Genomic DNA, 15172 nt, shown 5'->3' on the forward strand with positions numbered 1-15172 from the left:
TCCGGCCATGGGCATGGGCATTTCCCACCAACTGCACCCGGTCTCTTGCCCCTGCCCCTGCCCGGCGCAAAATGCTGCAGCGTGGGGGAAACTCCCGGATCCCAGCGAGGCGGGGTAGCTGCATCTGCTTCCTCGACTGACTTATTTCCCCCCTCCCTGGGGCTGCGGGCATGCAGGGTGCTCGGAGCTGCCAGGGGCCCCCCAGCACGAGGTTGGCATCGCCCACCTGGCCGGGCAGAGTTTGGGGTCTAAGCTACTGTCCCGTTTGGCGGGACTGGGTTTTCTTGTCCTGGGTGGCGGGGAGCTCAGTGCAAGGTGATGGGGTGAGGCCGTGCTTGGAGCTGCCTAGGGAGAGGATTGCCTTATGGCCGTGGCTGGTCTGTAAATGCTGGGGTGAGCCGGGACTGTTGCTTCTGGGAAAAGAGGACTAGTATCTTTAACTGGAAGGGAGAAGTGGATCCGAGCGGTGGGATCGGACCCTAGAGCGACCTCTGCTCCCACCCCAGGCTAGCGGGATCTCAAGGGTGTCGCTTGGGTGGCACACGTGGGCGTTAGGGGACGGCTAGCTTTCCTCCTGGCACAGCCAGGAAGCGCTTGGGCATCGGCCTGCGCCGTCTACACCTGGCACCTTGTTGGTGGCCGGCTGAAGGGGGAGGAACGGGACAAGGTGGGCCAGCACGAAGCAGGGGAAGGACTCGGCGACAGCACTGTAACACAAACATCTTCGTGATGTAGGCCCCGCATCGCGTTTACTGCTGTGCAGGCAGAGGCAGTTGCTGGATGCGATCCATTGAGTGTTTAAGCTTTGTGAGATTCGTGTGTGTGTCGAACGGCCTTATTAGTAGCACCACGAGCTCCTGTGCTGCAGCCACGGAGCAATCAAGTTTGTCTGGGCCCATGGGGATTGACATAACTAATGCAAGTCTGCATTTCGAATAATGCCCGTGAGAGCTCACCATGGGGAGCACTGGAACAGGTGACCCAGAGAGGTGGTGCAATCTGCATCCTTGGAGGTTTTTAAGACCCAGCTGGGCCCAGCTTGGGCTGGGATGATCTAGTTGGGGATGGTCCTGCTTTGAGCAGGGGATTGAGCTAGATGACCTTCTGGGGTCCCTTCCAGCCCTAATTTTCTCTGATTCTACAGTGTGGGACAGAGAATGACCACAAAGGTTTGCAGGACTGAAGCCCAGGCGTGGCTAGCTGTCTGTTAAAGAGCAGGAAATCCAAGAAAACATTTGTTCTTTGTATTACGGTTGTACCCTGAGGCCTGAGCCCTGCTGTGAGAGCTGCGCACTGTACAAGTAAATAAGGAAACTGGCCCTTCCCAAAGAGTATTTAAATCAATATAATCTAAAGTAAAACTTGCACATGAAAAAATGCCACCCCCGCAGTGGAAAAATAAAATCCAAACTTGCTGGGGGATGAAGAATGTAGCTTATACTGTTAGCCTTCTAGTACGTTTGGGGAGTGGATTAAGATTGGCATACTGCCCCACGCTTCAGTTTTCTCCTTTTTCCTTTAACGTGCTACATTTAATATATAAAGTATTAACATATAAAGTACAGTGCAGTAAAACCAGCTCTAATATGGTGCACATTTGATTTCCTCTATAACTGTAAAGGAAAAAAGTTGCAATCGATGACTTGGCAAGATTTCCACAAGCAAGCACAGAAAAATACCAAAATAAGGGAACTATGCCATGACTTTGACCTTACCATTATAAAAATAGTGGAAAAGGCCTTATATTCTAGGGAGACTACATTTTTCGTATCCCAGAACCATCCGTCCAATATTAGTAGTAAAACCAACTTGCTGAAGAAGTGGAAAACTTACTGAACAAGTAGTTGTCATGCTGACAAAATGTGACATGCCAACTTTTTATAAATTAATCATATATTATGACCTTCAGCCATCAAACTTAGAAGCAGATACCATCTCATTTTCATACTTAAAGGTACTGTTTTTCATGCTGTAGTTTTCCATCTGATCCTGCATTAGATTAGGCTCCCAATCATGCTGGACTTGCATTAGTAACGTTGTTTCCTAGGTCAAGAGGTAAATATATTTAAAAAAGGAGTTAAGTGAACTGGGAGCTTAAGTCTCATTTTCAAAAGATATTTAGGAGCCTGAAATGCATAGGAGCTTTTAAAAAGGCCTGAAAAACTAATACACGAAGTGTGATTCTCTGCAATTCTTTTATAGTTTCTCAAGCTTTTCATAATTTCTAAGGCCTTAAACCTGTAACCCTTAGATACGGATTTAATTTTATCCAGACGAGTATTTCCATGGAAATGATTGCATGTATAAAGTTATCCACAAGCACCAGGGTTTCAGATGTTTCCAATATGTCCATCCCCAAAGTATCTAGGCATCAAATATTTATTATACACAAGTAACAAAACATATCAACTGGCATCACTTTTATTGTTTAGAATAAATTAACTTTTATTTTAAGATGCTTCTTTGCTGTAGAGAGATGAACTAGGCAGCAAGCCAGTAGACTGAACCATCAAATATGTATTAAAAGACTGTCAAAAAATAATATCAGAGAGAGAGAACCTGAAAGCAATAAAGCATCAATTAACACACCATGCCAAGGGCTCTTGGAAATCGAAAGTGCAGCTTAAAAGGGGTGGACTCCACAACCCTGCTATGTTCAAGGGGCTTCACAAGAAAGAGGCCGCGGAGCGTACAAAAGCCTGGCAAGACCTCGGTGTCTGTGCTTGACCCAACAGAGAAAGGAGTCCATAGAGGAGATCCAATGAAATAAAAGTTTGGACTGACTCCAAAAAGGACTTTACAATTACGAACACAAAGGTCACCCTTTCTACCTTGCTAATTGGCCTTCCTACTCCTCCTGCAGCTGGCAGGGGTATTTTTGGGAGCAGAGGCTCTCTGAAGTTAGGCAAACCCTGCTGATTAAAGAGCTGTCAGGAGAAGGGTGGGTGAGTGCCCTGGTATAGGAGACCAGGGGGTTGGCCGTCACTCTGAAAGTCCCTTGTCCACGTACTTTCATAAGATAGGAGATGCAATGTGGTTCATTCATATCCTCTGTATTGTCTCGGGAAGGAACAGCAGTGAGATAGGCAGCAGCGCCGTGTGTCAGCGGTCAGATAGGAGATGCAATAGGATTCATTTGTATCCAGCGGCTTTTTGGGTAGATGTGATGTCTTTTATTAGACCAACTGAGTAGTTGGAAAAAAGTTCTTTGCAAGCTTTCGGGCGTAATATCTTGCATTCTCTCAAAGCCTCCATGCTGGCTCTGGGCTTTCTCCTGATCTAGGAACCCGTGCATGGATAAGAAGGCATAACAATCAATAGTTGATTATTTAATATTTGTTACGGTAACACCTAGACGCTCCTCTCAGTTATCAGGATCCATTGGGTAAGGCACTGTGCATCCTCCAAAACATTTCCTGCCCACAAATGTTCATAATGGAAATATCATTTTCTGCTTTTCCCCCTTCCTAGACTGTCCTCAGCCAGATAGAGATGGCAGTACAGAGTTGCATGGTGTTTCTTAGACATGTATGAAGACATGCCTGGAACAGCAAACAGCTAGGCAGAGACATGGATGTGACATGCAAGCAGGCAGAGGAAGTGGTAATGTAAGGGTTACTTTCATAAGTTAATGCAAGGCAAGTCATTGCCCTTCTTCTTCCTTCTTTACTTTTAATCTTGTCACCACCTTCCTCTGCATTTGCTGCAGCTCAGACCAATGCCCCTGACATGTTTCTTGGTTTAAAGTGTTGCTCAGTCGTATTGTGCACTTGGGCAGGGTGGAAAAGAAGAGATAACTATCTGGCTGTGTAGTGGTAGCAGCACATAGATAGGGTCCCTGCTTCTGAACAAGGGGTAGGGAGGAAAAACTAGGGAGTTGCCAATCAGGTACAAACATCTCGCTGAAGGCTGGGGTGTAACGGAGTAACTCTGGGTATCCCAGAGTTCAGGCTGCATAACAACCCTTGCAGATTCTCGGAGTAACAAGACAGCTGCTATCTCAGCCCTAGGAGAGCTCTCCAGATAGGTGACCAGCCCAGATGGGGTATCAATCTGCATGGCATGCATTCCTGGCATTTTGCGGTATTTTCACTGTCAGCCGGCCAAGGAGAATTCCTGCCTCCTTTGCTGCGGGTGTCTCACTTCCCTCACAAGCTCAAGAGAGGGAAAGTATAACCAAGAGGACCCAAGAGATGCCAAATTGCTATCCTATATCAGCCAGTAGATCAGTCCTTCAGCCTGAATGCAAAAGAGGGCTGCTTCTTAGATCTGGTTAAAGGGAGCTGGCTGTGCCAATTCAGAGTATATCAAAGAGATATACACGCTGCGCCAAATCTGAACAAAAAGCAGGGTCAGGTCACAGAGCAGCAAAATATGAGCACCTGGAAATGCACAAAAAGGAATATAACCCATCCCATGCCAGCAGGCTCTTTGAAGTTGGAGCCCTGGGGGCCCAAACCCACAACTGTTCCAAAATAAAGAAAAGGAAGTTAGCTTGTCCGTAAGGTTCAGGAGAGAGTCAGCATCTGTTTTGTTCAGCGTCCTTCTGCACTAGGGACAAGCCAGTCCTGTCTCCCATAATAGAAATCATAGACACATAGGGTTGGAAAGCAACCTCAAGGGTCACTAGTGTGAAACCCAGGAAGTCCAGGAAAGTTTTGCCCAGCCCAGGATGACAATGTGGCTGTCAAGAAACTAGAGTTTCTAGCAGTTCTCCTCCCTGGGTCCCAGAACAAGGCTATCTGGTACCTACGCTGAGCCAGGCTTGTCCCCTCCCTCTGAAGGGAGAAGGGGAGAGAAGTCCAGCATACCTGCTCATGGACCATCCTGAGTCTATAAAAACAGGGGCAGCTATATAGTTTCTCTTCCCTTAACCCTGAAACTTCCTCTCCCTGCATTTCAGGGGCAACACCTGGAACGCAGGCCAGTGCTAGGGTCCCTGTGAGAAAACAGCACTCCCTTCTGCTGGTCCCCGTGGAGGCCTCACCAGCGTGCCGCGTGACAGCACTTTTTTCAGCATGCTGTTTTTAAAAACCTAGCAAATTATACATTAAAAACCTGGGAAATGAACAGGTGATTCAGAAAGATAATTCAAGCATACAAAAGCAAGGAAATGCCAGAAATAAGGTGCATGCGTATTGTGATACAACCAAAACCCCTGCATAATGTGATGCATTCCTTTATGATTACCTGCTGGTTTCCCCCGCGTGCAGCGCACGACATGGATAGTGCTCAGTCTCACCTAATGAGTAGCTACTGAGTATTTTGTTTCCCGCATTGCTAGAGGTGTGACCTCAAGCCTTATTTACTGCGCCCAGTTCAGACTTTCTCTGAAGATGAAATGATTCATTTCCTCCCAGGCTTTTCTGTGAGGCTCATCACTACAGGATCCAAGTGGTTCATAAACATTCATGACTCTATTTTCACAACAGCTCTTTAAGGGTAGGAGATATTTTTATCCTCCTTTTACAGATGGCAAACTACGGTGCTGAGAGGTTAGGAACAAACTGCCTGCTAATTTTGGAAGTGCAGGCAGAGCCTGGGACCTGATTTTGCAGGAGACGGACCTTTGTGTGTTCAGATCTGACTCTCACTGATATCAGCTGCAGGTTTAAATGCTCATCATTGCATAGGAGGCTCCAGGGTCTCTAATTAGGCACCTAGAAAATGAACCCACAATTAGGGCCTGGACACAGGACATGTTTTCACCCATGTCATTTATATCAGCTTTGCACCATGTGAATGACACTGGCATCTAGATCAGACAGACAGACAGCAATCCTGGGGTAGCTGCTCACAGTGGGTGTTATTTTACAGCATCTCACCACGTAGGCAGCGGGTAATAGCATGCTGACCTGGAACAAAGAGATACCTGAGGTTAGCTGTGGGGTTACAACGGTGTAGTTTTACCCCCTGATTTTTCTCTGAGCAGTTGTTCACCAAAATTGAGCAATTTACCCTGGTATAAGGCTGTATGACGTGTGTCTTCTCTTTTTTGTATATCAGCATAAAGCCAGTAAAACCAGTAGAAGTATCCCGTGTGGCCAGCACCATGATGAAATGAGCTTGGGTTCATGAAAGCTTGTGTGCGCACTCTCTCTCTCTCTCATATGTACACACACGCACACCCATAGATATATTATTCAGTTAGTCTATATAAAGGTGCATATCTACCTTGCCTTCTGACTGACTTCAGACTAACATAGCTAACTACCTCTCTCTGCGTATGGATAGGAGCATCTGTGAAAAATACGGCTGAAGTGATTTATTCAATGTTTTACAGGCCACTCCAGTCAAGACGGAGCTAGAGCTCAGCGCTCACAGGTAGTGGGCACCTGCCTTCACCATGAGACCCTTGAGTCACATGCTTCATTCACTGCTCACTGTCCAACTTCTGCCGCAAGTGAAACAGGAGACCTGCAGCCTCCTTTACTGCCACAACTCTCATTCATGCCAAGAGCAGGTCCATCCCGTGCAGTGAAGGAGGCAGAGGTCATGTGCAGAAATATCATCTGATTGTGTAACTAAAGCCCTTATGATGCACATGCAAAGAAAGGAGGCAAGTGAAGAATGCACTGGCAACTTTAGTTCTAGTGTTTCCTAACACCGAGTGTTTGGCTTTGCAGTCTTGATATTCTTTTAACCTGTTTGAATGTGTCTGAACAGAGAGAGAGACATGCATTCTTCATCTCATAGTTTCGTAGTTGGTAGAATCGGAAGGGACCTGAGCAGATCATCAAGTCCAACCCCTACCATGGGGCGCTGGGGTCAAACGACCCCAGCTAGGTGATTGCCTAGCCTCCTTTTGAAGACCCCCAGGGTGGAAGCGAGCACCACTTCCCTTGGAAGTTGGTTCCAGATCCTAGCTGTCTTGACTGTGAAGTAGCGCCTCCTGGTATCTAGCCTGAATCTACTCTCAGCCAACTTATGGCTGTTATTCCTCATTACTCCTGGTAGTGCTCAGGGGAACAGGAACTCTCCCATAGCCTGCTGGCTTCCCTTGGCCAGTTTGTAGATGGCCACCAGGTCCCCTCTCAGCCTTCTCTTGTGGAGGCTGAACAGGTTCAGGTCCCGTAGCCTCTCCTCGTAGGGCCTACTCTGTTGCCGCGACACCTGCGTCCAAGGATTTTGTGACCTGGTTGTAGAAGGCCACCAGGTTGGTCTGACAGGACCTGCCTTGAATGAACCCATGTTGGTTGCCCCTAAGCATAATCTCCCCTGCTAGCCCCTCGCAGATGTGCACCCGGATAATTTTCTCAAAGAGCTTCCCTAGGACCGAGGTAAGACTAACAGGCTTGTAGTTTCCTGGGTCCTCCCTCCTCCCTTTTTTGAAAATGGGGACCACATCTCATCTCATCTCCCTAACATGCACTCTCCTGGTAATGATAAGCTTAGAAAGAGAAAGGACAATGAGTTTCTTTTTTTTCCCCCATTGCCAGGAGTCTTCCCCCCCACTTTTTTCTTGCTGTATGTAGAGCTGTTTGCAGAACAGGAGCATTATTTCCATGCGGTCTGGATGGAGGTGAAAGGATTCCCCGAATGTGTAGTAGAGCCTGGGATAAAGCAGCTTTGGATAAGCCCTTTTCTTACCTGAATCTGTTTTAGTCTCAGCAGGTATGTGGCCTCGCTGTATTCTTCTTGAGGGGCCTCTTTGGGTTTGGGAAGGAAACTACAGACTTCTTTTCACTTGGAACAAAACAGCTGAGAGTAGAAAAAGTGAATATTTCTATCTGGCAATGAAAGCACACAAGCCTGTCTCAAGAGTGCAAACCAGAGGTTACCTCTAATGCCTCTTTCCAACTTTATCTTTGGAAAGCACCAGGGGGCATTGACACTTAATGTTGAGACTTTGCAACCTGCGGTAGTATGGGCAGATATGCCCTTAGCTCTAGAGCCCCTCGGGCAGAGGCCACGTCTTCCTCTGCATTTGGAGAGCACAAGCCCCATGGAGCCCCAATCCTGACCAGGGTTTCTGAGAACTACTGTAGTGCAAATGAGCCAGGGGCTAAAAGGGATCATCTGGCTGCAGAGTGTCTGACATTAGTTGGCGTTTATATCACTTGAACAGTGATTTGATCCAAGGCCTCTTGCAAAGTTTAGTTTCTGCTTTTGTGGTTCTGTGTTTGACCAACCTATCCAGATAATGATGAGTAGTGAAGACAAGAGCAGACGCTGTAATCAAGATAACTGCTGGTTAATCCCGGCACTCAAGGAGAAGTCCTATGAGAACAGATTTGCAAGACAGGACTTGACTGAGCTTTCATTTTGAAGAACTTGCTGTCGAGACCGTAGAAGCATTCCCTAGCTGTGATGACACATGCTGGCTGCTTGTCACATACCAAGCACTGGGCTTCCTGTTAGAGCCAGAGATTTTTAAAAATAAGCCACCCTTTACTTTTCAAACCGGAGGACGAATACAAATACGTCTCGATTTATTTGCCCAAACTAAAGGGGAGCCTGTTTACAGCCAACATACATACTCCAGTGCAGTCTTTGGAGTCAACGGCACGTGAGAATTCCTGTTAAATCTATTAAGAGGGAACTATAAAAAAGGTGATATTGGCCAGCCTATTTAATCTGCATTATCCAAAACGGGTAAAAGGACTGGAGAAGGTTACTAGACTTGGGTTTTGGAGACCTGGGTTTCCTTTTGTGACACTGATTGCGTCTCGGCTCCCCTGTGTATCGTGTGGGGATAAGCGGACTTCATGCATTTTGGTGTAAGTTCAGTTTTCCTACTGTGTGTGTATCGGACTCAACAGAATGGTGCTCTGTCTTGATTAGGGGCATCTCACTGTATTGTACTGCAAACAGTAAGACTGACTGACATGCAACACATAAACAGCACACGTAGTGACAAGTCAATTAGATGTTACCAAAGCATCCAGCTATAATGACCTGGAGTACTATTAATAATGCAGTGGAGATGATTAGCGTTTTAAAACAGACAGTGGTATCTGCTTCTTACATAGGGTTGAAGCTCACTGGCTACTACAAGCCTATGTTTTAAATTATCGTATGCTGTACCCAATAAGGAATGGGCCTTCCTGAAGTATCTTGGGGCAGTTTCTGGGAAGTTTGGTGAAGGTTGATCAAGGAGCTTTTGAATTACAGAGCTCTAGAAACACATCTGTCTTTCACTGCATTGAGGATGTCCCTGGTTTGGATACCTTGACTGTGACTTGGCCTAGATTCCCCACATCTTTTTTGATGGGTCTGACCTTGCCGTTGAGAAATTATTTTGAATTCCCTTTGGAGGGCAGAGCTGGCAGTGCACTTAAAAAAGATGGACCATCTTGTTCACCTCGGCAGGAAACGCAGCACTTGTAAACTGATTTGCCACTGACTCCCGGGCTCAGCTGCTGAGCGGAGTGAGATGTCGGAGGCTTTTCCATATTGGGAAGGGGAAGTAGAAGGTGGGCTAGGAGTTTGGGAAGGGTGCATGGAGAAGGGAAGGGGACCAAGAGGGACCTGAAAGTTGACAGGGAGCCATGCTGCCCAAGGCAAGAACAGCAGGCTCTGGCCAGGTGGGGTGCTACAGGCATCGTGCTGGTGGGACATGGAGGAGGGGCACGGGACCCCAAGGCCGAGAGGAGCGGTGATGCATCCTGGGGTGAATTATATGTTGGTCCAGTGGAGGAGTAATGGGGGTGTAGGAGGATCGAGGATGCATAGCAGATGGAGGTGAGTCTGAACAGAGACAGACTGTGCCAGTTGGATAGGGGGAGGGCATGGAAGGACATTAGGGTACGGGCCTAGCTGGGAAAGAATGGCAGAACAAAGGCTGGGAGAGGAAGAGAAGGGGACTGGGGCATGTGTGTTTTTGGGAGCGATACAGAAGTTACAAAAATACCATTTCCTACTTGAAGAATCCATTCCCTATCACCTCCTAAGAAGATTTGTCATGTTATTTGTGTGAGATTTAGAGGAATCTGGTTACCAGGAGATCTGAGAGCTTCCCTCCTCCCCTCTCCCCAGGTAGTTCAGCACAAGGACTATTTCTCACTTGCATTGGGTTAACATACATGTAGGAGCTCCAGCCAGGGACCAGGACTCAGTGCTGGCCACAAGGAGAACAACCTGGGAGAACAACCTGGGAGAACAACCTGTTCACTTGCCAACGAGCCAGAGAAATGCATCTCCCTTTGGTTTAGAATAACCTTCTGTGCATACAGCTCATTGGGAAGATGGGGCTGACCCAAGGAAGAGAGCTGTTTAAACTAAAAAACAAGATTGGCACAAGACCAAATGGATATAAATTGATCATGAATAACTCTTGGCTGGAAATTAGAGGAAAGTTTCTAATTGGAGCAGTGAGCTTCTGGAACAGCTCCCAACAGGAGCAGTGGGGGCAAAAAAACCTTACTGCAGTGGGACGGACCGCACTGTCACGGGTGCCTGGGATAGTGTCAGTCTTATGTCCTGGGTCCCATATTCTTGTGATCGGCACTGACGTGGCACTCCTGTGTAGCGAGTGACTAACTTCTTTTGGCTTCAGATTTTCTTCCTGTAGCGGACAAGAAAACCCCCTGGAGTGATACAAGGCTGAATTTATTCATGCTTGCGAAGCTAAGGAAATTTCTTGAATTTATTTAGCAAGTGCAAATCCACGCAGCCAAGCAATAGCCTCCTCGTTAACTGAGTTCGATGTTATTAATCCACCTCTTTGTTTGTAGAAGGGACACTCTTCTTGAATGAGAAGGTGCTACAGAAGCACTAAGTAATACGAGTCCAACTCGCGTTATGAGTCCTGTTACGAGGACATTTTTATTACTCATTAAGGAGTTGGAGCTTACTGCGCTCGCTTGAGCCAGCCGTTAAGATAGATAAGTGCTATGTAGGCTTCTCCATTCATCTCCATTCATGTTTCCAGCTCCACCCTTAGCTTTCACCTGTTTTTCCACTATGGCTAGATACTTGCAAAGAAGTCAGAAGGACCCAAACAGGTCAAAATGTGCCGACACTACGGATTCCTATTTGAAATATCTGGATTTATCTTGTGAATCATGTGCACAGTGCTAATATTGTACAGCACCCCAGGGTGCCACAGATCCTTGGTTGAGAATCGCCGGTCCAGGAAGGAGGAAAGCAAGGGGTGGGACTGAGGACTGGCCAGTGGATCTCAGGCTATGAAACCACAGGCCTCCACTGTAGAATAAGGTCACAGGTTACCCACACCCACTCAGCGTGGTGTCCGTCCCCCACTAGAGATAACTGGGCCACGTGTAGCAATGTTGATGAGCCAGCTGTCTTGTCTCCTAGAACTAGAAGCAGGACATGCTCAGGCTTTTAGATGCAGACATACCATCTTCAGTGCCCACAGTCGCACCCAGGGAACCAGTGCTATACAACAGAACTGCAGGTTAAGGAGGGAATTCCCTCCTTCCTGAGCCCATAGCAGATCCCCCTGTAGTAGGAAGCATTTGACACTTTCCCACGGGTGTGTTTCTGTGGGACACAGACAGGGATGATAGGATATGCAGTAAAAACTACAGTTTTGCATGACCATTTTCTTTCTGCTTTTGTCTCAAAGGATGTCTGGAGGAGACATGGCCAAGCCACTCCTAGGCCGTCGGACCGTGGACAATGACCCCAACCTGGTGCCCACAGCTGGCCACACCATCGGGGTCCTGGGAAGCGGCGACTTTGCACGCTCCTTGGCCAATCGTCTGACATTCTCGGGTTTCAAGGTGGTGGTTGGAAGCCGCAACCCCAAGCGCAAAGCCAGCCTCTTTCCGTTGGCCGCAGAAGTGACTTTCCAGGCCGATGCGGTGAAGAAGACCGATATTATTTTCGTGGCCGTTTTCAGGGAACACTACTCTATGCTCTGCGAGCTGAGTGATGTGCTGACGGGCAAGATACTGGTGGATGTCAGCAACAACACCGAAATGAACCTCCACAAAGAATCAAACGCAGAGTACCTGGCTTCCCTCTTCCCAACGTGCACTGTTGTCAAAGGATTCAACGTGATATCTGCATGGACTTTACAATCAGGTCCCAGAGATGGAAATAAGCAGGTAATGTTTTCTTCTATCAAGAGCCAAACTCTCACTGACATGGGATCTGACTGCATCAGTTGAGTACTTTACTCTTAGGTGGTCATAGCACTAGCTGGATGTCCAGAAACCACTGAAATCAGGCCTCACTTTTGACAGAACCTTTCTGCAGCCTTAGATATATCCTCCATCCCCCCCCTCTTTAAAATAGGGATCATATATGTTAATTAGCATGTGACAGTTTAGGTGTAAGGTCCCGAGACTCTGTTAACAGTGCTATAGAAATAGGTAAGAAGCTTAACAATTTGAATGAGAGATCTATATTTTTAAAAAGCTGGGCAAAAACTTTTCTGCTACCAAATTGTAATTAGTGCTCGAAGTTTCTTAATTTAACTCCTCTGGGCCACATCTGTAAACAGAGAATAAAAATGCTTGTGCTCTCTGGATAGATGGTAGCATATCACTGTAAGTAAATACATAATTAAATAATACCTTGAACGCCTCTCTCTAAATGAATGCCTGTCCTGGGCTTGATGTGCTCTTGGCAGCCATTACATGCACACGCGTGTGCGCACACATGCTCACACACACACACTCCAGAGAGCCAAGTGGTAGCCATTCAGCTGTTTGAAATCTAGGAGTCCTTTCATCCAGATTCCTTTACAACTGCGTATTTTCTGTGTCTTCTGGTCTCTTCTTGCGTTTAAGAATATTTTTTTGCTCGTTCCAGGTCTTGATCTGCTCCGATAACCAAGAAGCCAAACGCACAGTTGCTGAAATCATTCGTGTCATGGGCTTCAGCCCTGTGGACATGGGCTCCTTGTCTTCAGCCTGTGAGATTGAGAACATTCCTCTGCGCCTCCTCCCGGCTTGGAAAATCCCCGTCTTTCTGGCCCTGGGCCTCTTTCTCTGTTTCTTCACCTATAACTTGGTCAGACAAGTGATACACCCCTACATCAGGGAGCAGAAGAACAAGTTCTACAAAATCCCCATTGAGGTGGTCAATACCACGCTGCCATGCGTGGCCTACGTCATGCTGTCACTCGTCTATCTGCCTGGGGTCCTGGCAGCCTTGTTACAGCTGTACCGTGGCACAAAGTACAGACGCTTTCCAGACTGGCTGGACCAGTGGCTACAGCACAGGAAGCAGATTGGTCTCCTCAGCTTTTTCTGCGCAGCCCTGCATGCTGTATACAGCCTGGCCTTGCCCATGCGCCGGTCTCATCGGTATCAGTTAATAGAGACAGCCGTCAAACAGGTAACGAGTTTCTCACCTGGTGAGCCTGCATCATCATCTTGGATGCAGCTCCAACTTCTGGGTAGCCCACAGGCTGTCCAAACCATGCACTTAGCTCTTCAATTTTTGCATGTTTCCTTTACAATGAGACCAACCACACACAAGTAAGTTAGGAGCTAAGCACATACCCCTTCCCAGAAACTAACCTTGGGTCACTGGGGGGTGGCAGCTTGATCGCTTGACAGCCTCTGCCATCAAGTGGAAAGTTCTAGTGATCAGCGATGATGGTTATTTTCAGCAAGAAGTTTCCAGTCCTGCAGCAGCAGGTTAGAGAGTCAAGGTCCTCCATAGCAGTTGACCATGATAGGAATGTAAAGTGAGTAAAATCCACTTTAAGGGAAGCAATCCTTGCCTCCCTGGGTGTCTGGGCTGAGTACTGGGCTGGGAACAATCCAGGGAGGGGAGCAATCCTAACCCCCTTGTTGCTGGGGTTTTTTCCTCCCCCAGGTTTTGCATGAACTCTCCCCAAGTTACTAATGGGAGATTGCGGGCTTTTCATTTTGGATGTGGCATTTCATTGCTGCTTTACTGTTGTTCATAAACCCTTTGTAAAATAAAATAGAAAGGACTGAAGGGAGGGTCTCGGGTTCGAGAAAGTCATGACATTGCTCGTGTTACTGAGAATCACCATCAGGGAGCTGTTGGTGGTACCAGTGACAAACCCACACTAGAAAACCTGAATTGGAATCACGAGAATTAGCTCTTCAAGACGCATGTCTTTCACTTTAACATCCTCCAGAGGACCGTAATGGAAATGGAATGAAGAATTGAGCATAGGAGTCAGAGAGAGGGGGGGAAGTGATAGGGAAAAGCCTCTTGGACTTGCTGTGAACAAGCTAACAGTGTACAGCATTTATTGAACATAAGTCCTCACTTTCTAACCTTATCAAAGATGAACTTTGTCTGAAACAACAAAGAGATACAAAGCACCGAGGGACCAGCTGTTCTGAAACCCAGCGCACGGTAGCTGGATGATGGTTAGCAAGTGGCATTTATAAACTGTGCTCAAGGGTCCTTTGGGAAAGGTTGGTGTGAAGGAGAAGGGTTGGTTTTACATAGGGGTGACAGAGGTGCATTTAGTGCATCACAACTGCTGAAATCCTTGTGAATGGATAGTGTGTCCTGTAGGATTTTATTGGTGTAATGGGATGGTCAAGAGAGACACAAATGCAGGCTTCAGTCAGGGTGTTATTTGTGATCTCCAAAGGTGAGAAAAAAGCTGTACTGGTGTCAAACACCTCTCAATACCAGCACAGAGCAAACTCCCCTCTGCAGTACTTGCTGCCTGTGACAGTCACGACTAAGTCCCAGCAAGGTTCGGTGTCAGTTTTCTCCTCCACCTCTTGTTTTCTAGCAACATCCTGGTTTAGTAAATTGAGTCCACTTAATGGCCTAAATGGATGGTAATAAATGCCACCGTCTGGAGTGCAGTACAAAGCCCATCTTTCCTTCCATTAGCTTGAACAATTTTCCTCATTTTCAGTGCACTTAAAATGAGTGCTCTGAGGAGGCCACAGTGTATTTGAGTAGTCAAAGGTCTGTAGTTGTTTGCATGGCTTTAAACTGATTTCTCACGTTAATTTTCATTCTAGGTGCAACTGCAGGGCTTGATCCTGAAGGTTTCAAGTACCTGTAAATCTAGTGGAGGGCTGTGGGAGCTGGACATACTGAGCACTTTCAGTCAGGTGTAGCAGATTATGGAGACTAAGCCTTTCTGCAACTGCCACAGGTGCCCTTGCATCTGACATAGCAGGTTGTTGCCTCCCTGAATGAGTTAGTCTCTCAGGTGCTATCCTGCCCTGCCTCCTGCCAGTGGTTCATGTAGATGTGGCATGTCGACAGGGCTATAGGGAGACCTTCCCTTGCTTGAGAAAATGCA

General features: G+C 47.1%; 1 protein-coding gene across 5 annotated transcripts in view; it reads left to right on the plus strand.

Moving 5' to 3' along the window:
* Positions 1–6: 6 nt before the first annotated feature.
* Positions 7–15172, plus strand: part of STEAP3 (STEAP3 metalloreductase) — a 31016-nt gene continuing 15850 nt past the window's right edge. Inside the window, exons 1-4 of one of the 5 annotated variants that reach the window (XM_025196942.1) lie at positions 30–114; positions 3472–3608; positions 11534–12017; positions 12727–13254. In XM_025196942.1, coding sequence (XP_025052727.1) covers positions 3571–3608; positions 11534–12017; positions 12727–13254 — 1050 coding nt within the window. In that variant the 5' untranslated portion in view covers positions 30–114; positions 3472–3570. Of the gene's footprint in view, positions 212–3471; positions 3609–11533; positions 12018–12726; positions 13255–15172 lie in introns of all 5 variants that reach the window. The other 4 variants (XM_025196943.1, XM_025196944.1, XM_025196940.1 and 1 more) reach the window with 4 other exon arrangements.

The sequence above is a fragment of the Alligator sinensis genome, unplaced genomic scaffold (genome assembly GCF_000455745.1).
Source record: "Alligator sinensis unplaced genomic scaffold, ASM45574v1 scaffold4_1, whole genome shotgun sequence".
In the NCBI taxonomy this organism is placed as follows: domain Eukaryota; kingdom Metazoa; phylum Chordata; order Crocodylia; family Alligatoridae; genus Alligator; species Alligator sinensis.